A 26,168-nucleotide genomic window follows, 5' to 3' on the forward strand; every position below is an offset into this window, starting at 1 on the left:
TCCAGAGCTTAGAACTCTGGGATGAGGGAGGTGGGCTTTATCCTGGAGGCCCCAAATAGCCCCTGAAGGTTTCTGAGCAGGAGGGTGACATGGTCTCCTTCCTCACAGCTCAGGGAGGCTCCCACCTCCTTATACCTGCCTGGGACATCTCTGTGTGCCATTTGAACCAGGTCCCCCAGAAGTGTTAGCAGGACCTCGGGGGCCTTGGGTTGATGGAGAAGACATTGTTGGCAGATGGAGGACAGAGAGAAGGGAGTTTCTAGGCTGTGGAAACCTCAGAACCAGGCAGGCAGGCCCCCCCTCAGAGTTGAGTTGTGCCCCTCCCGGCTCATCTGACAGGCCACTGAGGGGAGGAAACTGAGGCCCAGAGAGGAGAAGGGCCAGCCAATCAGACAAGCTAAGTCATGGTATGTTTGGGACAAGAATCCAGGTAATAGATGCATCTACTATTCTGCTCTGAGAGACTTCACCCTGCAACCGAGGGGGCCCATTGTCCCAGCAAAGCCTAATTGGTCCCTTGTGTCCCTCTCACTCTGTCCTGCTTTGCCCAGCCTGGGAGCCGTATCAGATGTGACTGCAGCTGGCGTCATTGGGTCTGGAACACACAACACGGGGATCAAGCACGGCATCCTGGCCACCCAGGTGAGTCTGCCTACCTCGCAACACTCGGTGGACTGCCAGGGAGAGGGGAGGGTCAGATGGAGTGCCTCTTCTCTGTGGCTCCTGAAAAAACTCACAGTGCTCCCCGGGCATGCCAGCTCAGCTCCATGTGGGCCTCAAAACCACCCCGGTCTCTCCTTCTGATGGAGACTTGGCAGCTGCTTTCCAGGAACATCATCTCCTTCTCTAAAGCTCATTCGTCCCTGACAGACTCAAGTGATGAAGGCACCCTTCTGCATGTTGATGCCCCTCTGCCTCTCAGGAGCCTCCTGGCCACCCTGTGGAAAAGGGCAAGAAGATCCAGGGGTTTTATCCCCCATTGCAAGTAGGAGCCAGGCAGGGCAAGGGACCTTTCCAAGGTAGCAAGTCAGGGAGGGGCTACCTGGGGTGGAGCCCAGCACATATAGGATCCACACCTGACCTTCATCAAAAAGCATGTTCTAAACTTCTCAAGTGTCCAGTTTGGGGAACTGGTGATGAACACAGGTTTTGGACTTAGACCTGGGTTCAAAACCTGCCTCCAGCCTGCACTGGGTATGCGCGTGTAGGTTATAAGAGAGGGGCATCTGAGGGACAGAGTGATCAAGGAAAGGAAAAGACTGAGGGCCCTATGTCAATCAGTTTCCGCCTGCCCCTTAAGTAAGAGCTGTTGCAGCCAAAGCATGATAGACTCCGTGGGGCCTGATCCCCAGGTACTTGGTGCCCTCAGCGGACATGTCATTTGCCCCCTCCGAGCTGGCTTCACTGCCCAAGAGAGCCCAGTGGTAACTGGGGGTGAAGGATGACACAGTCAGTAGGCCCCCTCCTAAGATTGGGGCACAGGATTCTCCAGGGCTGATGTCAAGCTGATTGCCTCAGTTTCTCAAAATGATCAGCAGAGTATGAAAATACCTCTAAGTGGCCACAAATCAAAATGCACATGAGATTTACTGGCTCCTTCTCTTAGGAAGCCCAGCTGAGCTGGAGCGGCTCTTGAATAGCAGTGAGAGACCCTTGCTGTTGTATTTTACACTTTATGCCAATGGTAGGAAGCCAGGGGAGGGGACGGATAACTCTGATACCCACTGTGCACAGGCACTTAGCTGGATGCTTCTCACACTCTGAGATTTGCTATCATTTTACACATGAGGAAACGGCAAGGTTAAATGACATGCCCAAGGTCACACAGCTAGTAAATCGATACCCACCTTTATTCGTTGCTGGACCCTGCTACAGTATTTCACTGGCCAGCTCTCACTCACTGCTCTGGATCTTATACAAATTTCCGGTTTGTATAAAAATCATTTCGACGCCCTCACTCCCACAGAGGGCCATCGTGCCCCCTTTCTGCCAATTTCTCTTCTCTGGGTTTGATCACTGTTTAATCAGAATTAGTTCAGCTTTATCTGTTCTCTCACCCTGAGCATCCAGCCGCCAACTACGCATGTCAGAAGTAATTTCTGTCCAAATTAGCAGGTAGTGGAGTGTGGAGAAGTACTTAAACAGGCCATGAAAGAGGATTGCTCTGGAAATGGGGGCCAAGGAGAAGGATACTGGTGCTAACCATCTGTTTCCAAGGGGCATCCTGCTCTTTGTAGAAACCCAGAGGTGTCTGGTTGGGTGTGTCCAAGTAGGAGACTCTGGTTCCTGTAGCCAAGCGTTGCCCAGGAGGAGCCACAGGCAGAGAGAGGCTGCAGGCGCCCCCGGCTCCCAGGCTGCGTGTTGGGACAGCGGGGCTGGTCTTACCCCAGACGCATGCACATCCTCTGTTTGCCTTTGCAAGGCACTTCTCCCAGGACCGCGTGGCTCTTTGGAGCCGTCTCATCTTAGACTTGCTCTGGGCAGGCCAGAGGCTTGCTGTACCCTGACTGTGAAGTCCATGGTATGAGCAAAGCCGTCTCCAGGCTGAGGGCTGTTGACACACAGACATAGCCTCACTTTCCCCATTTCCCCTTTCTCCTGCCCCAAAGACTGAGACCCCTTCAGACTGTGACTGTAGACGCTGCCGAGAAAGTCCCCTGTGGCCAGATGATCGTGATCTTCCCGGGACAGGTGATCCCTGGCCTCACTTCCAAAGACAAAGGGAAATGAGGGCTTCCCCCCAAGTGTACAGGAAAAGCCCACCGGATTCTGAAGTGTGGCTCTTCTCCTACCAGGTGGTGGCGCTGACCCTGCTGACGGCTGATGGCACCATGCTTGAGTGCTCCGAGTCCCACAACGCGCGCGTGTTCCAGGCCGTGCGGGTCCATCTGGGCTGCCTTGGAGTCATCCTCACCATCACCCTGCAATGTGTGCCGCAGTTCCACTTGCAGGAGACATCCTTCCCTTCTACCCTGAGAGAGGTACTGGTGTCTTTCTTGCCACTGTTCAGCTTCAGAAAATACATGGAGGACGTTGACAGGTGGGCCATGCTCCACTGACAGCCCCCTGTGGCTCTGCAGACCCCCTAAATGGGGGCGGAGGCTGATATCACCAGGCCGTCCTTGGCCCTAGGGATACTGTGACCAGAAGCCTTTCTGAGCAGATTAGTGAAGCTCAGAGGAACTGCAGGGCGGTGGCAGAGGTGTGGGCAAAAAAGGAGGTTGGGTAGAGACTTGCCATGGGAGACATGGTGCCGGCATGAGCTGACTGCTCCTTAGAGGGCATTGACTCTCAACTGTACTGAGCCACAGGATATGCCCAGGATTTCCTTTCTAATGGTTTCTTCACAGCAAGGGGGGTGGACTAACTTTCAGGCTTATTGTGTGCCTGAGGTGACATGCAGGGGATTTGAATCTGAATGATGGGGCGGGAGCAGAAAGGCTAGCTTCTGACTGATAGCAGTGGTTTTTGAATGAGTGAAAACTCATGTTGGTTGGATGGATGGATGGATGGATGGATGGATGGACGGACGGAAATGTAGCATACAGCAGGCGTGCAATGGCCTGGATCTATCTCTGGTAATCACTAAGCTCAGTTTTATGATTCCAAGTTCCCTGGAGTTTTGTGTCCCTCCATAGTCACCTTACCATTCAATATAAATAGACCCTCTGCACAGTGGAGTGAGCAGTGACATGAGCACTACTGACCCAACATGCTTAAGGTAGGATTTGGGATCAAATTGACCTGGCCTTGAATGCTGGCGCTGCCACTTCCAAGCTGTAACCTTGAGCCCGTCATTTAACCTTGCTGAGCCTTTGTTTCCTCATCTAAAAAGAAAGTTAGTAATGTGTACTTTAAATTATTGAATCTGAGGATTAAATCCATTAACACACGTGAAGTGTCTAGTTCAGTACTAAAATATGCTGCCATGGCACCTAGTCAGTTATAAATGGGAAATATTGCTTGTTACCTAGAACCTGGTCTAAAATCCTTACCATTGGAATTTCTAATGCATTAAACCACAAGGCAAAGGCCTGAAATCCAGGAGGACCTCTACTCAGAGGTATGGTGGTTGGTAGAAACTTATTCTCAGAACTCCCAGCTGGTGGCTGCAAGAGTGATTCCACAGTTCTGGAGGACGCAGCACTGATTTCTAGAGGACTGATGCTGAGCCTACCTGGGCCAGTACTGGCAAATGAGCTGCCTGATGCTGCGGCCCAAGAAAGTAGGATAAGTTCAGTAGGATAAGTACATTTCGTGGAATTGTTTGGCAGTGACAAGGTGTGGCTAAGCCAGAAAGCCCCATAAAGGTGGGACTCGAACACATGACTGCCTGGGGACTCCACGGTGGGCCTGCTTCATCCAGCTACAATTCCCAGACTGGAGCTACGGGGCTGATCTTGGCCCCCTGTTTACTCTAAGCAGGGCTCCAAAAGCCTTCTACATTCTCTCCAGTGCTAGGCCTGCGTCTCTTGTGCTGACCGAGGGTCACTGTGAGGTCAACACTGGAGACTCATATGGACAAGGGCTGACCCCAAAGACCATGGAGTACCCAGTGCTAAGAGATTTTCTTTCAAGCCTAATGCCTCTGGTGTTTTTGGCCTTTCCCTTCTCTACTTCTTAGACGGGTGACCACTCCATTGTGTTCATGGAGCAGGATGTGGCAGGGACCCTCACTGAAGTGCAACTTAAGCGTCTTTCTCAACCCAGGCAGCCCAGTGTCACTTCCTTCTCTTCAACAGACCCTGGCATGGCCGGATTCTCTCCCCTTTAGCAGCTCCACCATCCATCCTCTCTGCTGGGTCCTCAGGGTCTCCTACCCCTGGACTAGCTGCAGAGGAGATAACAGATCCTCCAATTTCCCTTATCCCTGCTACCTCTGAACCAAGCACTCCAGCCCTTCTCAGCTAAAGGGTTTTAACAGATAGGGAATAACAGAAATGCATGCAGGGGGAGGTCCCAAAGACAGACCATTGTGGCCTCCACTCGAAGGTTAAGTGCATATGCTGACACGGCTAGTAAAGGCATCGTAGTCTTGGAGCTGGGCTTCTAGGACTAGCAGCCTAGCCAGCCTACCCTGGGGCTTCAAACTAAAGACAGTCTCCAATGCAGACGGCCTGGCCTGGAGCTAAAGAAATAGTTCATGACAAGCGTCCAAGAAGGGCCTGGCAGAGAGGCCTTTGACGAGAGTCAACACCGTGGGAGGAGGTTTGGAAGAGAATGAGGTAGAGTGGGCATAGCCTGGAGAGGTGCCCGGGGGGTGAAATCCAGAGCCCAGTCCACTTCCTTAGGGCACAAGTTCAAGGGATCTTTAGGGTGAGGAACCAGTAAGACTCGGCCACTGGTGTGGGGTCAGGGAGTGGGAGGGAGGGGTCGGGAATGGTGGAGCCACCATGGAGGTAGACAGTCCAGGAGGCACAGCAGCTGTGGGGAGCAAGAGGCTCAGTTCAGTTTGAGAACTTGAGTTTGAGGTGTCTCAAGTGGAGGTCATGGTGGGGGTGTGGGGGACAGGAGCTGGCTTTGCAGGTCGTCAGGCGGGGGCCCGGGCTGGAGACACAGATTGAGGGGTTGTATTCGTTTCCTAGGGCTGCAATAATAAATACCATGGACCGGTGGTTTCAACAACAGAAATTTATTTCCCACAGTTCTGGAAGCTCGAAGTCTAAGATGAAGGTGTTGGTTCCTTCTGAGGCCTCTTTCTTGTTGGCTGGTGGATGGCTGCCTTCTCACTGTGTCCTCACATTTGTCCTCCGTCTGTGCCTGTCTGTGTCCTAATTTCCCCTTCTTAGAAGGACACCCGTCACTCTGGATTAGGGCCCACCCTAATGATCAAATGTATCCTTAATCACTTCTTGAAAGTCTCTATGTCCAAATGTAGTGACATTCGGAGGTACTGGGGGTTAGCACTTCAATAGATGAATTTCGGGTGGACCCAACACAGACCAAAGCAAGGGTCATCCGCTCCCCGAGCGATTGGTCCTGGGAGTCGATGAGCTCACGCAGGGAGAGTGGGTTTGGGTGAGGAGAAAAGGGAGACTTGGGGCTTAGACATGAGCAGTCGGTGGAGGAGAGGATGAAAAGGGTGCCGAGGAGATTGAGGAGAGCTGAGAGAGGAATGAAGCAAATGAGGAGCGGGTAGGAGGAGCCACAGAGGCAACGGGTGCTGGGTGTCCAAGATGGAGTGGTCAACAGAGCCCAAGGCTGTGGGAATCTGGGTTCAGCACCCAGATCTGGTCATCAGGAGGCTGTTGCCGACCTTGGTGAGCGTGGCTTCCGTGGGGCATTAGCAGGTTAAGGGGTGGGTGGGCATCGCAGGCAGGAAGCGAGATGGCCGGCAGAGACCACGTTCAGAAAGCGGTTGTCCACTGCTTCCTTGTTGAATCTATTTTCCTGCCTCCCACTTAGATCAGAACTTGTTAATCTGTAGGCTGAACAGTTTGACCCCTCTGGGTCAAAAGAGATTGCTTCTCTTTGCCAGTAGGATTGGCGCCCAGGCTCCTTCTAGTATATTAGAGCTCTTGATAGCTGGTCCATACACTTTCTGCTCTTCCTGTGACCTGGCTGAGACCAGCTAAGATTGGTACTTGCGTGTGTGCGCGCACGCGTGTACACACACACACGCACACACACACACACACACACAGAGCAAAAAACCCTCAATACAGTGTCAGGAAAGGGCTGGGGCGGGGGGAGGCAGGGCCCGTCAGCCTGGCTGTGCTGCTCACTCTGTGTGACCTTGAGCAAGTCCTTCACATTGTTTGGCCGCGATTTCTTCATCTTTTAAAAGTGGGGTCAGATTAAATGAACCCTGAGGTCTTTTTCTTTCAGCTCTGACATTCCTTAAGCCCCACCCTGGAGACAGAGTGTCCTCTTGCATTTCTGTCCTTTGGAGCATGTGGTGAAGTTCTTGAGTCTTATCCTGACGAGGGGCATGAACCCTAACGGGAACGCTTCCCACTGTTCCAAGCAGACCCCAGCTCATCAGTGAGGGATCATGGAGCTGGGTCTGTTCTCCCCACTCGTCTGAGTCGGCTCATGCTACATGGACTCTCTCCCTTTCCTTGAAGCGGCTGCTGCAGCTACTGTGCCCATCCCTGCAGACCCTTCAGCATCCATCAAACCCCACCGATAGACTCTCCTACCTCTAGTCACAGGCCGTAAACGAGGACTGCCACACAGGGTAGGTGGCATTTTCAGCACCATGATTTACTCCGAGGGTCTGTGCAATTGATGGTCCCACAGTTAATTTGCTTTTGCTTCCTCCTCTCTGAGCAGCCTTTCAAGGTGCTGAGAATGCTTCTGAGGAAGAGCTAAGATGGGGTTGGAAAAACCACACATGGGCCTTGCTCCCCTTGAAGGAAACAAGCCCTGAAGGAGGAGGAAGGGTTAGAAAACCATCGGTAGTGCACTTTCTCCTCCCTCCTGCTCGGCCTGAGGAGCTTTCCCTCTAATCCAAAAAGGACAATATTTGGACCTAATTTCCAGGAGGCGCAAAGGTTTTTGAGAACCAGCAGGGAGACAGTACATCTTCCTATTCATGCACTGATATCTGCTCCTGGTTGCTTGCCATTTAGGTTCCTAGACAACTGTCCCACTTCCCCTGGGGCTGCAAACCAGGCCTCCCTGAGTGTGTGTAGGTGCTGCTCAGAAATGCACGCAGCTCCCCAGCACCACGTCCTCTCCAGGCATCGGCCAAGCCCGCCAGGATGGCTGGGCCTGAGCTACACGAGGAGCACACAAGGAGCGGAAGGACCGGAAGCTGGGACAAAGGAGTGTAACAATGGCTTCTTGCATCTAATGTTAGGTTTGAAGATTCAGCTTCTCGGCCCTGTTTCCTTCCCTTATATTTTTTCCTTCCCTCATATTTCTTTCCTTTCCTTTGCTCCCCTTTTCTTTCCTATTCCCTTCCTTGCATGCAGCACGTGTTTATAGAATCCCTGCCACGGGTCTTCCAGCCCTGAATTCCAGAAGCCAGGAGATCCGTGCTGAGGTGCCCGTGCACAGCATGGATAGCTCCCCAATTCAGAGCACCATGTTTGGAGCCCAGCTTCTCCACTGACCACTCTGATTTTGCACAAGTCCCCTGCCTCTCTGGGCTTGGATTCCTCCCCTGTATGGTGGGGATAAGAGCATAACTGTCTGCATGAGATCGTTGCCAGGACCTAGGGAAACAGGGCATGTCAATTCTCTGCCCTTGCTTTTCTTTAGAGCCTCAGAGAGAGGAACCCAAACCCATCCTCCCTCTCACTGTATTTGAAGAAAATACTACCTAACACCTGCTTTGTGGGTGGATTCTAGAATCGGAATCAATACTTTTCCAGCTAGAGGTGCTGTCTGCTCTTATTTGTTCCCAAACATGGTCACTACCTCTTGACATTTTCCTCCTCCTTCTTCCTGCCTGGTGATCAGTTCCTGGAGGGCATAGATTTTATCTGAGGCCTCCTTTGCTCCCCAGTGTCCACAACATTTACAGCGATGTTCTGTACCAGGGAACTCAAGGCCAATTGATCCAGAATTTATTAAAAATCCCTTCTTTTCTGGGATTTTTCCCTGTCTCCTCCCGCCATGCTGTGTGTGGTCCATCACGGATGTAGTTCTGTGCTCCCCAGTTCCATGCTCCCCACTACCGATTCCTGAAATACACCTCCTCACAAGTTCTGAATGCTGCTCACAGCCACATGAGAGGAAGCGGTCATTCCCGGGCCCCAGGGAGAGATGAAATCAGTGCTTCAAGATGTAGGGCTGTGGGTTAAGGCAAGATAGCTTGTCCAGTTTTGTGAATGCGGTACTGAGAAAGGGGCAGCCTTAGTGGCTTTTTATGACCAAGTCTCAGCATTGCTGACTCTCTTGCAGTCTGGTCAGTATGGAATCACAGCCAGTTAGAAGACGTAAAGATTTTAGAAACTATTGTCAAGCGTTTCTAGTCCTTTATGCCACCCCAAGCATAATGAGATGTGATGAGGGCAGCTGGTTGCCTGCATCACGCCCCACCCCTCTGCTGCCTTGGGAAGCAGGATTGGTCCTGGTGACAAACCAGGCTTGTCAGCAGCATCCACTCCCTTGGGTGGAGGTCCGCTGATGACCCCAGCCATGGCATGTGGCACCTTCTGCTTCTGCTCACAAGCCTGGTAACCAGTTCCCAAAAAGTCAGTTCAAGTGGTGCCACAACTCTGAATCTGGGGGGGACAGAGCCCAGTAGAACCCTTCATGCCAAAGAAGAGGTTCCTATGGGGCCCAAACTCCTCTGATGGTGTTCCCAGGAAATGCAAGTCAGATCAAGGAAATCTGTGGTCCCAGGGACCGTCCTCCTCCAGATAGGATTGTTTGTGGGCTCCAGGGAGAGAGTTTAATTCACAATGGGACAGGGCTTGAGGTGGTTCCATCAGTCAGTGACCACTTGTGCTCAGTTAAGAAATGCGGAGGGGACAGAGATGGATCGTGAATGACTCGTGACTCTAGAAGCTTGTAATTTATGCCTTGTCCTCTAATGCAGGGAGAACAGAAAATAGTAGATGCCAGGGAAGAGACACACAATGTGAGATGAGGGCAACTGGCATCACCCCATTCTAGGTGGGAAGCTGGTCGTGCCTCTCTCAGGCACCAGCGCTGAGAAAAGGGCACCGTTACAATTACTGCTGGGATTCGGGGTGATAATAGTGGGATGGCCTCGGCTATTAGGACATGAGAACACGGAGGTTTTCTGCTCTTAGTGCCCAGCCTCTTCCTCCAGGCCGGACCACCAAGTTGTGTTCCCTGCTCTCCCAGGAGAAAATCAGCTGTACCCAAAGGCTTCCCACATGCAAGCCCTGTGGGCCATGGGTCCGTTGCCCTGTCAGGAGGGAAGCGAAAGCGACAGGGGACCTGGGGTTTGTTCCTGAACTTCTCACAGGCCTACAGCACAGCAGGAAAGTCCCGTCTCTTCAGATAAGGAAGCATAGGGTCCTCTGACATTGACTGTGTACAAACAAGGCACTGTGCCAGCAGCTCTAGAGCAGGGCGTTAGGAAACTACATCCTACGGGCCAAATCTGGCTTGCTGCCTGTTTTTGTATGTAATTTTTATTGGCACACAGCCGTGCTCATCATGTATCTACTATCTATGGCTGCTTTCACGCTCTTATGGCAGAGTTGAGTATTAGCCACAGAGAACGTATGGCCCTGTGATATTAACTCAAAGAGTGTAATAATGAGCCTTATTAGACCAGGACTCTCCTGTTCATTTTATTAAGGACCTAGGAGGTGTCAGGCATGGAGATGAGAGCGAATGATGAAAATGAAAATACGAGTCATATGTAGTAGTAGCAGCAGCAGTTGACACCCACACGGCTTGTCATGTTCTTGCCACCGTTTTCAGCATTTTCTAGGCATTCGCACATCTAATCTTCATAATAGTCCTGACTTGGGCACTGTTATTAGTCCTATTTTACAGATGAGGAAACTGAGGCATGAAGATGTTAGGTAACTTGCCCAAACTCAGATAGCTAATTGCTCAAGCCAGGACCACTAAAAAATCATTTCTGTCGTCTCACCTACTCAGGGAAGTCAACGTGGACGTGGACCGTTTTAAAGCCCAGTAATATTATGAGACATTCCATACCATTCAGCAATGTGTGGACCATTTTAAGTATTTCTTTTTGGCGGGGAGAAACTGAGGCACACTCGGGGCCCAGACTTCCAATACCCCCCACCGTCGTCCTGTGACCGACGCCATCTTTCCTCCTTCCTTCTGCCGAGGGCAGGTGCTTGACAACCTGGACAGCCACCTGAAGAAATCTGAATACTTCCGCTTCCTCTGGTTCCCTCACAGCGAGAACGTCAGTGTCATCTACCAGGACCACACCAACAAGGTAGCCTCGGGCGTCGTCCCCGTCTTCACACACAGCCCGCAGTCCCCAGACCCTTCCAGCTCCCAGGGCAGTCAATGCTCGTTATCATCCTAATGGTCAGTGAGACGTGAGAAGGAAAGTCAGGTGAGCATGAGGAGAGAAGCAGAAAAGACCAGAGGGTGGAAGGAAAAAGGAAGGTGAGCCCCGTGAGGGCCCAATGTGTCTGCCGGTAGGGATGAGTAGGGGTGAGCTCAAGGGACAGCCTGGATGTGGGGGTTGGGGACAGAGGACACAAGTATGGGCAGGACAAGATAGGATAAGACAGAAACCTAGGCAACTGGGCTAGACCTCAGAAACCATCTAATACACCGACCTTCCCTCCAACACCCCCGTCTCTCCCACCCCCAACTGTGCAGGTGAGGAAACCGATGGTTTTGTCTCTTCCCTGTGTCCCTAACAGGCTGCTTCTCAGCAGAAGAAAACAGTGGCATCACTTAGGATGAATGTTGATGGGACAATTCAGGCAAAGGCCATGACACCTACTATGTGTAAGGGGCTGGTGTGGGTCTCATAGAGTGATAATTAGACACATGGGTCATCGGTTCTTAAGAGGAAGGACAGATGCATGTCTTTGTGTTGAAAAAAATAAACACATACATACATAAATAAGCAGAAATGAAAGGGAGTGGGCCATGGGAATTGACTGTACCACCAAGAAGTGAGGCCTTCAATTGTCCTGGCAGGTGAGCCATCACACAAACACACACACACACACACACACACACACACACTCTCCTGGGACACATCTCCCTCTAAGAGGACACTATCATGCTCTGAACTTATCACAAATTCTGCTTCGCAGCCTCCTTCCTCTTCGTCCAACTGGTTTTGGGACTATGCCATTGGATTCTACGTACTGGAGTTCCTGCTCTGGATCAGGTAGGAAAGCCAGAGTATCCTTTCCAGCACCTGCCATATGTCTTTGAGGATGTGGTCCATCCCAAGAATAATGCCCCTATCTTTCCCCCGCCCCCTTATTTCCGCCTCCCCCCCACACTCCGGTTCAAGCTGTTGTTTCTCAGTCTAGTTGTATAGGACACAGTTCCCTGGCCCATGCTGGTATGATGAGCCTTGTGCTCCCCCCGGCTGAGGCAGTTGGTTGCCAGTCATCAGTCAGCCGCTCACGGCAGCTCTCGCCAGCTGACGGCTGCTCACGCTGGCTGCTGGCCACTCACGCTGGCCACCGGCCACTCATGGCAGCCCACGGTAGCACACAGCAGCCTGCAGCAGCAACAGCAGCCCGCGGCAGCTCATGCCAACCTTCGGCTGCTAATGGCACCCCAGCTCGAGAGAGAGCTGTTGTTCACAATCTCAGCTGTAGAGGGCGCCGCTCACTGGCCCCTGTGGGAATCGTAGCGATGACCTCGGCTTTAGGAGCACGGTGCTCCAACCACCTGAGCCACCGGGCAGGCCCGAGCCCCTATCTTTATGCATACAATTGGGTCTGTTTCCTGGGTCAGTGTTTTTTTAACTCTGCCTGCACATTCAAACCACCTAGGGAGCTGTTTTAAAAATACCAAGGGCAGGCCCCATTCTCTGGCACACAGGTGATGTGAATCTTTTCATATTGTCCTGTTTCCTACCTTTTTTCCGAACCTGAAATCTTTGCTCATGTTCAGGCTCCATGTCTGCCACTGGACATGTAACTATGAATGATGGGGAAGGTTTCATGAGACCTTGAGTGGCGATTTTGTATCCAGCCTAGACCTGGAATGTCATACACATTTTTAAAAATTTTATCATAATACAAAATAAGATATATTTGAAGTATAAAGAATAATATAAGTATTACATCCTCAACACCAGCTTAAGAAATAACACTAGTATAATTGGAGCCCTCTTTGTAGAACTCCGCCATCATAGCACCTTCCCCCAAGAGGCAACCACCACTCTGAACTTCATGCTTAATTATTCTCTTGTTTTTATTTATACTGTAGTTTTATGAACCCTGATATAGTAAATTTGGTAGCTCAGCTTCGATAGTCATATTTATCTAAGTTGCTATGGAGAGCTCTAATTACTAATTTTTCACTGTATGCATTTACCACAATGTCGTTATCCATACTCTTGATGGATATTTGGGTTGTTTCCAGGATTCTTTGCTATTACAACGAACAACGTTGCTGTGAGCATCCTTGCCCCTGGTGCATTTTTTTTGTCTTGAGTATATACTCATGAGCCGCATTCCTGGGCCATCAAGCCTAAACATTTTCAGCTTTATCAGATCAAATTGGTCTCCAAAGTCGTTCTACTCCTCAAGCACTGTGAAATTCTCTGTGCGCCATCAGCTGGCCAAAGTTGGAGCTGTCAGGCTTTTCAATTTCCTTGTGATATGTATTAAATGGCCTCTCATTATGGTTTTTGATTCTCATTTCCCTGATTATTAATAAGGTTGCACAGATTTTCAGCTCGTCGATTCTTCAGACTTCTCTTCTGTGTAGTAAATATGTATTTTGCCCTTTTTAAAAATTGGGTGGTGGGATTTTTTTTTTCCTTACTGTTTTGTAGGGTTTTATTTACATATATTTTGAGCACTAGTCCTTTGTTGGTTATATGTGTTGCAACATCTTCTCCGTTTGTGTCTTGGCTTTCACTTTTATGGTGTTTTGTGATGTGTAGATATATTTAATTTTAATATAGACAGATTATGCTATCTATGTTTTTATCTTGGGAATTTTGTGTCTTATTAAGAAACCTTCCATACTGTAAGGTCATAAAAGCCCACCAGAGGAGGTGCTGGCAATAGGACCTGGCGACCTGGCTGGTGTTCCTGTGGGCTTGGCTAAGACCTTTGGAGCCCTAGGTCTGAATCCAAGCATCCAGGAAGAGTTGGCCCCTTACTTCAAGGCAGCAGCCTCTCCCCAGGGTAGGAAAGTTACTGGTGGCATCAGAGGGGCCCCTCTTTTAGGGGCAGACACCGAAGTCGGAAGGTGTTAGGAAAATGCGGCACAAGACGTGACTTACTGGATCTGGGCAGGGAAGGGACGAGAAGCACTAAGTGAGCTCAGCCTGGAAGCCATCATTCCATCAGATTATGGATTGAGTGTGAGAGCAGAAAATGCCCTGCCAGGCTTTCTCTCCAGCCTTTATCACAGCAGCTCGGCAGCTTTGTGTGCATGTGTCTGTGGCGTGTGAGCCCAGAGATCACTCAAAGAAATTGGGCTCTAAATCTCCACTGCCACATCCTAGCCGAGGCTGGATGCTTCGTGAGAGCTCCACAGCCTCTGAGTTCAGCCCATGTGACTTCTGGAAATGGCATCCATCCAGTCTCATCTTTGCAGCTCTGGGCTGCTGGCTGAGCTATGTGCCTGAGGGTGCAGGAGTAAAAGGTAAATAACGGACTGGGTAACAGCCTCTCTGAACTGTTCTTTACCCATATATAAAGTAAAGCTGGTAGCAACAATTGGGTTGTTAGAAGGATCCAATGTCAAGTCCACACGAAGGGCGTTCAGTAGGCATCACTTCCCTCCCTTTTCACAAAGGCACATGAAGGCTCCTTGTGATCCACCTGTGTGGCAGAATGCAAGGCCCTGGACTCACTGGTGTTATCTGTAAATCCACACGAGGCGCTCTGAGCAATTTGAATGGATTTACGACAGACGATGAGATGGCAGGAATGGGATGAAGGACAGGCTTGTAGGGAAGGAAGGTGGCCGCTAGCCTCTGGGCAGAGGCCACATGCAGGGACAGAGAAGGTAAGAAGTTCAGAGGGAGAGGACTGCACCGGGATTCCAGGCCCATAGATCTCAAAGCAGTCAGCCCATGCGCACTTTAACTAGACCAAGAAAACCATCGAAGCCAGACCGAGCCTTGTTACCAGGAGTCTTTAGTGACTCCAGGAGAGGCAGGAGGTGATTAGAGCCAACTGCAACCTGCTGAAATTAAAACTCTCCATGCTCTTTGTCCCCTTTGGGGCAAATCTGGAAAGGGCCTTGAGCTGGCAGGAACCGAGTTCATGTGGGATGACTGGACAGCCCTCTGCCCAGCTGTCCTGCAATGAGCCTCTGGACCTGTGCCCCCTTTGGTCCCTGCCAGGACTGGTTCACCCCTTGTCCCTGCCCCAAAGTGCCCCTGGTTGCACATCTGAGGTTAGCTCTCTTGGAGGTTGCCTCTTAGCCTCTCCATTCATAGCTTGCAGCATGAGGCTCTCTGCTCTTAACATGCAGATTATAACACATGTTCAAGGATACAACCTGGAATCCTTCACCTCCCTAGATGATTCTCCAGATGACTTTCCCGTGACCCTATGACTTGAATCCAGGTAAAGCAATGGGAGAGCGTGGGCTTTGGGTGTCAGTCAGACCCGCTGGAATGTATGCCATAAGGACCCCATTTATCAGATGCATGTATGTTAGACAGTGCACACCACACGTGGCACACAATAGTGAATGGCCCAGTGCTCCAAGTGCCTGCCCATAGCAGAAGCTCCCTTTTCTTCCCGCACCTCCTTTTGGGCAGATACCACAGGCCTTAGGTCTGACATTACACAGCATCAAGAAGGCTGATTTTGTTTTCTTGTCTTGCCAGATATCTACGGGGAACATTTAGTTCTTTTATAAAAAGAAAAAAAAACAAACTTTGTGTGTGTGTGTAGATTTTGAAGAATATGACTTGGTGAGTAAGTTTCCTAGATCAAAAGCCAGGTGACAGCTCCTTCCTGGCCCAAGAGAAGCACAGAGCCCTCCTTTTGCAATTCCTTGGGTGGTTCTAGCATCATTTCCAGACACAAGAATCTGTAAGGTGAGACCGCATTTGTGGGGACAGAGTCCCAGAGAGCAGTTTCCAGGCTCTCGGCCTCATGTGGAAAGGCGCTGGCTCCGGTACTAGATGGCCATTAACTGTGACTAGTTGGCCATCAGCTGTTACTGGTTAGCCATTAGCCACTGATACAACTACCGTGGCTAAGCTAGCAAGCATGAATTGTGGATTGTGGATTGCAGAGAGGCGGATTGCAGTTAGCAAGTGAGGTTGGTTGTCAGAGAAGCAGACAGTGGGTTGCAGATTGTGTGGCTCCTGCTCCCTGTGTCTCCGGCCCAGCCGCCAGCGAGACTATAGTGCTATGACCACCGTATCCATGGCTCCGTGGGTGTTCCTTTTTGGCCTCACCGTGTCCTGTGTTCTTATGCGGGGAGTGGAACCAGAGACCCTGCATGATACCCTGCATGACACCATCCTAGGACACTGGCCCCCAATGGCCACTTTCAACAATCAAGGCTTCCTAGAATCGCCATATGGGGAAGGAAAGTGAATTACTACAGTCCTTATGGAAATTAATCTGGTAGCAACCTGAAATTAAAACTCTACATGCCCTTTGCCCCAATAATCTGGGAAGGGTATATGAATAAGTACAAAGATATTTGTTATTATAGTGTAGCATGTGGTGACAAAACACTGAAAACGTGTCGGTGAGGATGTCGAAAAATTGGACCCTGGTGACTGTTGGTGGGATTGCAAATTGATGCAACCACTTGGAAAACAGTATGAAGGTTCCTTAAAAAGTCAAAAATAATGCTGCCACATGACCCAGCAATCCGACCTCTAAGTATACATCTACAAAAATTGAAAGCACAGTCTCAAAGAGATACTCGTATATGCACACTCATGTTCACAGCAGTGTTTTCCATAATAGCCCAGAGGGGGAAGCAAGCCAAGTGTCCATCAGTGCATGAATGGATAAACAAATGTGGTATATCCATGCAATGGAATGTTATTCAGCCCTGAAAAAGGAAGGAAATTCCAACATGCTACAAATGTGAAGGAACTCGGCGGACATGGTGCTAAGTGAAATAAGCCGGACACAAAAGGACAAATGCTGTATGATTCCACCTATATGAGCTTCCTAAAAGTAGTCAAATTCATAGAAACAGAAAGTAGATTGAGGATTACCAGGGGCTGCGGGAGGAAGGCAATAGGGAGTTGTTTGTTTTTTACAACTCACCATCGCGCTTCTGCCGCCGAGACCAAAAAGCGGGAGTTGTTTTTAATAAGGACAGAATTTCAGTTTTGCAAGATTCTGGAGACGCATTGGACAATGATGTGAAAGCACTTAACCACTACCAAACTTTACACTTACGAATGGTTAAAATGGTAAATTTTATGTTACGTGGATTTTACCACAATTAAAAAATGAAAAGAAAAACACACCCAACACTGAAAACAACGTAGCCATTAAGAGGGGAATGGTGGGATGAAACGTGGGCTCTCCATAATGGGCTACTGTGCAGCTATGGAGGGGATGGTTTGGAGCGGGACTCACTCCCTGAGGGATTTCCAAGCTACAGATGAGCGTAAGTGGCAGAGTACATAGAGAGTGAGGCCCTGGTTTGCAAAGCGCTCAGCCCGGTGCCTGGCACACAGCTGGCACACACTAAATGCTGGATCATGTGGTTATTATGCGCCCCTCCAGCACTTTCCTGCCGGGCCTCGTGGGCTGGATCAATCGCTTCTTCTTCTGGCTCCTGTTCACCAGGAAGAAAGAGAGCAGCAACCTCAGCTACAAGATCTTCACCTATGAGTGTCGTTTCAAGCAGCATGTCCAGGACTGGGCCATCCCCAGGTAGGGACTGCGGGGGCCAGGCTGGGGGTGGGTCAGATCCCCTGCAGTCCTCACCACCACCCGAGCACGTAGACAGCCAACCAGGCTCCCAGTCCTACCCATTATCAGTGGGAGGGCAAACCGGAGGCCCTGGGGCTCCTTCCGGCACACGTGTTCCAGGCCATTCTGCCTCGCAGGGAAAACCAGTCACGGAATCCCCCACCCCATTCTCCCCGTCAGCCCCTCTCCAGCCGTGAGACCAGGTAACGGCAGGCTTGGGCTTGGAGCATGGGGCTTCCTGCCGAGCTTCTTGTTCTGCTGAAAGACTGTTCCCTATGTCAGGCCCTCGGTCAGCAGCGCTCACCCAGCCTGCCGGGGGCCAGTTCTCTGCCTTGGGAAGGACCCCCAGCAGGGACCTAGTCTAGGTCTGGAGCCCCAGCTCACTGTACCTGTTTCTCTAAATTTCCCCCTCTCCATCTCTCTCCAGGAAAATTAGGGGTGGTGCCAGGGCTTAGGGGATGCTCTTGTCACTGTGTTCCAGGGCTGGGGCCAGCAGACTCTCCAGGTGGGAATAGCAGACAAAGTAGAAGTCTTAGAATCAGAGTGACTTTCCTCTGTCTGAAGAAGAGGAGGCCAGGGCTGTGGGCAGAGACTTGAAGGGAATCCCTGATTGGGTGGGGCCTGGAGACTGAACCAGGACCAGTAGGCAGACCTGCAGGGCCACATTCACAGACTCCGCTTCCATGGGGAGGACTTTGAGAGAAGCCACAAGGAATAGGCCTCCTCAGGAGCTGGGAGCCCGTCCCCAGGTATGGCCGAGCGAGGCTGAGGCCCCACTCAGCTGGGAGGCCACGCACGGCCTCATGTGATGGCTCCAGAGGGCCCTTACTAAGCTCTGGGTCTGTCGCCCTGGGCTGAGTGCAGAGAGAAGACCAAGGAGGCCCTGCTCGAGCTGAAGGCCGTGCTGGAGGCCCACCCCAAGGTGGTGGCCCACTTCCCCGTGGAGGTGCGCTTCAGCCGGGGGGACGACATCCTGCTGAGCCCCTGCTTCCAAAGGGACAGCTGCTACATGAACGTCATCATGTACAGGTGACTAGCTCCCTGAGAGGGTGGGGTGGGAAGCCGGCCCCTCAGCTTTGAAAGGACCCCTCTCCTTCCCCATCTTCAAATCCACCTTCTCCAGCGAGAATGGCCCTGATCCTGGCAGCAGAAAACAGTCTCCTTTGGGCTCTTACACATTTTCTCTTTATACTCTTATGATATCTGCCATTTCTAGCCTATATTATGTTAATACAATAGTTATTAATTATTAAGTGATGTTAGTATGAATAGCTACTATTTGTGAAGCTGATATTATGGAATGGAAAATACATGCTATGTCTCGTACGTACTCTAGTCAATGATTGTGACAGCCTAGACTGCTGTGCTGAGAAGGATGCCGAAGTCAGGTTGAAGTTCGGCAGAAAAGAGGATCTATCAGGCGCTGTGCTGCTGTCCTGTGCCCACACCTGCCTAATCTTTTCCCCAGCGGTCTCCATTGTGAGGCCTAGGGACATGCATAGTTTAAGAAGCATGTCTTTTCCAAAATGTCCTGCCTGTTCCCATCTCTTATTGACAGTAGCGCTTCTCTGACTTGGCAAAAGAAACTCATACCTTTTGCCCAGCCTGAGTCTGACATGGTGTATTTCTCCAGCATATAAAAATCCCACACTTGTAGATAGGAGTCCCAGAATCCAGAAAAGAGGTTCTGAAAGATGCATCCACCGGGGGGCATGTAGGGATAAATGTGGCAAGGCTCAGACCTCATCTGTCTGTCTGTCTATTTATCTTCTCCCTACCTGTGAATCCAAATTCAGAAATGAAAAAGTTGCCATGGGAATGCATCTTAACATGTTTTGTTTTGTTTTTTAATTTTTAAAAATTCTGACTTAACCTTTGTCCGTTAGTAAGTCTGACTTGACTTGTGGGTTGGGTGGTGAGGAGTGACAAACTAGGTTATATGGCCTCGCTTCCCAGACATTGAATGAGGTGATTCTGAAATTCCTAGGTTTTGTCAAAAAGATGTCTGAAGTAGGAGATATATATATATATATATATATATATATATATATATATTTGTGTATCTATACATAATATAATATATTCTATAGATTATATAATTATATATATATATATATTTTTTTTTTTAATTGGGGAATATTGGGGAACAGTGTGTTTTTCCAGGACCCATCAGCTCCATGCCAAGTAGTTGTTTTCAACCTAGTTGTGGAGGGTGCAGCTCACTGGCCCATGTGGGAATCGAACTGGCAACCTTGTTGTTAAGAGCTCACGCTCTAACCAACTGAGGCATCCAGCCGCCCTGCCATGAGTTCTTTCAGTATAATATATTTTGCAAAAGAACAACATACCTCTCACCCAGCCCTAATCTTATGGTGTATTTCTTCAGTATATAAAAACCCCAAGCTTATTGGATGCCCAAGGGACAATTCAAGAATGCACAGTTGTGGGGAATCCCAGAATGCAGAAAAAAATCCAAAAATTATAATTACATAATAATATATAATTATATTATACATAATATAATTATAATATATATATTGTGTATATATACACAGTTTTTGAAATTACTTAAAATTGTAATAACTTTCAGATGCTTACTAAAAAATATTGGAGGATGCAAACTTTTTCAAATCCTTCTGGGACGAGCAATAAGCAAAAGCCCTCAAGTTGTTGGGGCATTGCTGTCCTGTCCTGGGGGCAGAGCTGCGTCTTGATTTCCAAGCGACCTGCCGAGTTCCAGGTGTGACTCAGAGAAGGTGCCAGATAACTGTGGGGTGGTGCAGGCAAGAACAGGGCCTCACCTCCTTCTGCCCTACCCCCAGGCCCTACGGCAAGGACGTGTCGCGGCTGGACTACTGGCTGGCCTACGAGACCATCATGAAGAAGGTCGGAGGCAGGCCCCACTGGGCCAAGGTAGGGCTTCCCAGTCGGAGCTCACCGGCGTGTGAGTCCGGCAGCTGCTATGAGCCACGGGTTCCTCCAGAGGGCGCCCCTCTTTGCTGTTTCTCTGCCTGCCCTAGACGGGTGCTGGAGAAAGTGGAGCTGAGCGAATCATGGGAAGGAGAGACTCCCTCCACCAGACTCAGCTTTCTTCGGCATTCGTGTTCCAACAGCCCAGTGATTGTAATTCCCTCAGAGTTTTCAGAGAAATTCCTCCTCTTCCACTTTATTTGATTCTCATAGAACCCTATGAGCAGGGTAAGGCAGGGGTCAGTGAGCCCATTTAACAGAGAGGAACCCGAGGGTCCCTCAGAGGTGATGGGACTTACTAATGAGCAGTAAAATTGGAGCCAGAGACATCTCTGCTGTCACACTGCCTGAGGGTAATGAGAATGGGGAGTTAATGCTGTATTTTAACACCTTTCGTTTTTACTTTCCCAGAACTTGCTCCCTTCTGTTTGGGTCTCTACATTATGTGTACGTGCATGTGTCGTGTGTGTGTGTGTGTGTGTGTGTGTACGCACTTGGGGGTATGGGTATATGCATTCCTGTGCATGCATGTGTGTGTGTCCTTGGGGGTAGGGGTATCACACATGCAGACATTTGGACTCAGGGGTGCCTGTTTGCAGTGCCACTGTAATGCCAGCTCCAGGGAATGAGGCCTGGTGTATCTGGTTGCTTCCTAAGGCCCACAACTGCACCCGGAAGGACTTTGAGAAAATGTATCCTGCCTTTCCGAAGTTCTGTGCCATCCGAGAACAGCTGGATCCCACTGGGATGTTTCTGAATGCATACCTGGAGAAGGTGTTCTACTGAAACAGAAAGAGAAAACAAGTCGAGGCGACCCCATCCACCCCAAGAGCGACCTATCATGAGGTTAAAGGCTCAGTGTCCCACTGGCCTGATGGGAAACAGATCTTCCCCGGGCGCTCTGCTACAGAGCCCAGACTGCTCTGACCAGCAGTGATGGGCCTGGTTCTGGGCAGGAACTCCTGCCTCCTTTATCCTTTATCACAGCAACCCATGCAAGGAAGAGCACCCAAATCCCCATTTATAGCTCTAGGTGGCACCCCCTTTTCCTGAGCCTACAATGACCACATCCTGTTTTCCCAGGAGAGAAAGAAGCCCCAAAATGTTATGTTTGTGTAGGAGCTCAGGGATTCAGTCATTCATAGATTCCACCTATCAGCTGGCTGTTTGTAGCTCCAGGGGTCCCCTCTCCAACCCTCTTAGGAAAAGGCATATTGGTATATTGTTTGGGCACTGAAGTCTTGCATACTGTGCTCTGCTTCCTTTCAGTCTTGGGGAGGTCTTTCAAATGCTCAGGTGAGTGCCCCCCTGCCCTAGGACTGCCCTCTCCCACGTGGGTCCACCTGTCCATCTGACCTTCCATAGCCTGACCTTCAGCATGTCTGTTTCAGGGGATATTTGGGAAGTGGGACTCGCCTTGCCTTCTTTTTAATAAAGGTCAAACATTGGTTCACCCTCTGATCACTCCTCTTTATGTCCAAGGTAACCCTTTGGGGCTCACTGAATCCCTGGCTTCCCTCCGGAGGCAATGGGTCTTGGACTAACCTGGAAAATGCTCTTCGTGTTCCTTTTGCAAACGTAGTTTCAATTCATCTCTGACCTGCTGCCTATCCTTCCATGGCTTATTCGCTGAACATCTACAAGGTGCCCAGTGCTTTGGGTAATTAAAGCCGTAAAACAGGTTTTTGTCGTAAGGTTGGCTCATGGGAGCCAAGTCCTCAGGAAACGTATATTCTAATCATATATCCCATCAGAGGATAATATCCAGAACATATGAAGAAGTCTTACAACTCAACAGCAACCAAAACAAACACCCAGTGGGCAAAGGATTTGAATAGACATTTCTGCAAAGAAGATATACAAGTGGCCAATAAGCACATGAAAAGGTGCTCAACATCCCTAATCATTCAGTAAATGCAAAATAAAACCACAGTGAGATACCACGTCACACCCATGGGGATCACTATTAAAAAAAAAATTTAAAAAATAAGCGTTGTCAAGGACATGGAGAAATTGGAATCCTTGTACATTGCTGGTGAGATTGTAATATAATGGAGCAGCCATTGTGGAAAACAGTATGTCGGTTCCTCAAAAAATTAAACAGGGTTACCACGTGATCCAGCAATTCCACTTCTGGGTATACATGTAGAAGAACTGAAAGCAGGGACTTGGGGAGATATTTGCACACCCGTGTCCACAGCAGCAGCATTCACAATACCCAACAGGTAGAAGCAAACCAAGTATCAACTGACAGGTGATTCGATAAAGAAAATGTGGCTTTGTACATACAGTGGGATGTTACTCTGTCTTAAGAAGACAGGGAATTTTGACACCTGCTATAATATGGATGAACCTTGAGATCTTATAGTAAGTGAAATAAGCCCACTACAAAAAGACAACTACTGTATGATGCCATTTACATGAAGTAGCTAGCATGTCAAATTCATAGAGACAGAAAGCAGGACGGGGGGAATGGGGAGTTCGTGTTTCATAGATAATTTCTGTTTGGGAAGATGAAAAAGCTCTGGAAATGGATGGTGGTGGTAAAGCTTTCACAACAAGGTGAATGTACTTAATGCCACTGACCTGTACCATGAAAAAGGATGAAAACGGTAATGTTTCATTATATATTTTTTACCCCAATAAAAAAAAAAAGAAATTCGTCTTCCCTGCACATCAGGGAAACACAACTGGTGTGCCTAGGACGTCACACAGTGCTACCAGGGAGAATGTGATGAAGTTGTCAGGGAAATGATTTAGTGTGAAGGCCTGGCCAGCCCTCCTGGACTGAACTTCTTCGGGTAGCCTGGTTCAGCCAGAAGACCCAAGTCCATGGCCATGAGAGCAAGAACTAACCCTTCAGCAGGACCAGCTGTGTAGTTTGCAGGGCCCAGTGCAAAAAAATTAAGAATTTCAAGAGGGTGAGAGCAGAACATTAAATTCAGCACTGCCCAGGTTGTGCCCCTGCAAAACCCACCCTGCTCACCACCACCAAGAGCGGCCATTAGTTTTATGTGTTAACTTACTAGACTCTAGTACTGAGTTATTTCATTGAACACTAATCCAGGTGTTGCTCTGAAGGTATTTTGTAGACGTGGTTAACACTTACAATCAATTGACTTGAAGTAAAGGGAATTATCCTTGATAATGAGGGTGGGCCTCGTGCTATCAATTGAAAGGTCTTAAAAGCGAAAACTGAGGTTTCTGGAGGAAGAATACATTCTGCCTCAAGAACTCCTGACTGAATTCCCAGCCCTACAAATTTTAGGCTTGGGAAGTCAGATAGAGCCAATTCCTTGAAGTAAATCTAATATAAATATATAACTCGGTTCTATTCCTCTGGAAGACCCTGACTGATACTGTGTATAAGGAAAGAGATGGATTCGTGAAGTTAATGCAAAGATAAGCATGGCAGGCTAAATCTTGAGGCTTTGGAAATCATGGGGTCCAAATCACTCCCATGTTCTATAGATGAGAGAAGTGAAGAAACTTGTCCAACATCACACAGCAAGTTAGGAAAGGCAGTGCCTTCAAGTTTTCAACCAAAGTATGTCTCACAGCCCTGTATTTTCGATAATTTAAATTTAAATTTTAAAATGTCTGAATTTTGTGTTCTATTCCATTATGTAATTGTGTTATAAACTTTTAAAGTTACGTTTTATCTTCCAAATCTTTTTTTTTTTTAAGTTTATTGGGCAAGGGGAACAGGACTTTATTGGGAAACAGTGTGTATTTCCAGAGCTATTTATTGGGGGAAAATAGTGTGTTTTTCCCAGGACTCATCAGCTCCATCCAAGTCAAGTTGTTGTCCTTTCAATCTTAGTTGTGGAGGGTGCAGCTCAGCTCCAGTCGCCATCGTTATGTTGCAGGGGGCACAGCCCACCATCCCTTGGGGGAGTTGAACCGGCAACCTTGTGGTTGAGAGCCCACGCTTCAACCACCTGAGCCATCTGGCCGCCCAGGAGCTCAGCTGCAGCTCATTGACTTCATACTAGTTGCGGAGGGCGCAGCTCGTTGGCCCATGTGGGAATCGAACCGGCAGCCCCTTTGCCCAGAGCTCGTGCTCTAACCAACTGAGCCACCCATCCGCCCCTCTTCCAAATCTTTAAGTAACATTTCTGCTCTAGGAAGGAGTGCCATGTTTGTTCCGTGTCCTTCTGGCACCTCAGACCTACCCCAGTGGGAGAAGTACAGACATTAAGGGACATATTGCAATGGCTTAAGTCTGAAACCTTGAAATTTAGTAAAACTTCAGTTTCTAGAATGCTAAGGCAAAAGAATGTTCTGGAAAATAGACTTTCTAGCAGAGAACGCAGACACCCTTTCTGGTTCAGGCTTTTGATGAGTTTAATTTACTCTTCCTTTGATTTGGAATCTTTTGATGCCCGAAGGTCACCATTGCCCAGAAATTCTTACTGTAGAATCCTTTTGATGCTGAGCGGTGTGTGCTGAGCCTATAAATTGGGCTCCTGAAGGCGGCCCTGCTACGGATCCCTTTTTCTCTCCCCCCTCGCTTCCTCCTTACTCGTTCTGTTCCAGGTTCCCACTGGCTGTCTTCTCCTCGCTCCCAGTGCTGGCCTAACTGTCTAAGCTTCAGGTAGCATGAGCCAGCTCTGCCCCCTGTGGTCAACAGTCTCCTCATCTCAGGAGACTTGGAAAATCGTGGTGCTGCGGCTTGGAGCCTCATGCTCTAAGACTGGACTTCTGACAGTGAACAGTGATTGCCAGCAGCATCTAAGAAGAACTAGGATGGAAGGATGAGGAATGGTGTCTTCCTGGGCCAGTGAGACACTAAATCGGAGTATAGCATTGGGCCGTTGGGCCATGAGTGCTTCTCAAAGTTGAATTTGGGGTGGGAGACCACCAGCCAAAAGCAAACATGCAAATTTCACCAAGGAGAGTGTGGGGACAGAGTCCCAGCGAGCAGTTTCCAGGCTCTCGGCCTCACGCGGAAAGGTGCTGGCTCCGGTAGTAAATGGCTATCAACTGACTAGTTGGCCACCAGCTGTTACTGTTACAGGTTATCCATTAGCCACTGATACAACTGCTGTGGCTAAGCTGGCAAGTGGGGATTGTAGTTAGCACGGCAGGTGCGTTTAGCAGGGCGGATTGCAGTTAGCAAGTGAGGTTGGTTGGTTGGCAGAGAAGCGGATGGTGGGTTGCGGATCGTGTGGCTCCTGCTTCCTGTATCTCCGGCCCAGCCACCAGCGAGACTATAGTGGTATGGCTCCCCTATCTATGGCTCCGTGGGTGTTCCTTTTTGGCCTCACCATGTCCTGTGTTCTTAGGTGGGGAGCGGGACCAGAGACCCCGCATGACAGAGAGTAAATGAATTGTGGGCAGCTTCTCCACTCTGGGGAGCCCCCTGGCCCCTACACTCCACAGGTGCATAGTCGAAAAGGAGGGATCCAGGTGAGCTCTGAGGGTACCAGAGGGATGCACCACCACTCAGAAAGCCTCCCAAAATGCAAAGATGAGGGACATTTAAAGGCCCCCTTACTTCACTTCTAGGTGTCATTGCATGGGGAGAATCCCAAACTGGCCTTCAACCTGGCCATCTGCCTGAGCTGGGCCCAGAGGATAAATAAAGGGATGTGGGTAGGTGGCGCTGACTGGAGGGAGAGAGCAGCAAAGCCGCCATCAGTGGGAGCGCAGCAGAACTAGTCCTCAAAACGTCGGCATCCGCCTTCAGCCCCAGAGCAGTGACTCAAGTCGCCC

The 26,168-nt window shown here is 49.5% G+C and overlaps 1 protein-coding gene across 3 annotated transcripts in view; it reads left to right on the forward strand.

Annotated features, from left to right (window-relative positions):
* Window positions 1-21,892, forward strand: part of LOC117038035 (L-gulonolactone oxidase) — a 28,807-nt gene extending 6,915 nt beyond the window's left edge. The window contains exons 4-12 of one of the 3 annotated variants that reach the window (XM_033134631.1): window positions 552-642; window positions 2,796-2,981; window positions 10,739-10,846; window positions 11,688-11,764; window positions 17,292-17,441; window positions 18,345-18,509; window positions 20,303-20,393; window positions 20,862-20,897; window positions 21,108-21,892. In XM_033134631.1, coding sequence (XP_032990522.1) covers window positions 552-642; window positions 2,796-2,981; window positions 10,739-10,846; window positions 11,688-11,764; window positions 17,292-17,441; window positions 18,345-18,509; window positions 20,303-20,393; window positions 20,862-20,897; window positions 21,108-21,236 — 1,033 coding nt within the window. In that variant the 3' untranslated portion in view covers window positions 21,237-21,892. The other 2 variants (XM_033134630.1, XM_033134632.1) reach the window with 2 other exon arrangements.
* The last annotated feature ends 4,276 nt before the right edge of the window (window positions 21,893-26,168 follow it).

Source organism: Rhinolophus ferrumequinum, chromosome 18 (assembly GCF_004115265.2).
Source record: "Rhinolophus ferrumequinum isolate MPI-CBG mRhiFer1 chromosome 18, mRhiFer1_v1.p, whole genome shotgun sequence".
NCBI classification, from domain to species: Eukaryota; Metazoa; Chordata; class Mammalia; order Chiroptera; family Rhinolophidae; genus Rhinolophus; species Rhinolophus ferrumequinum.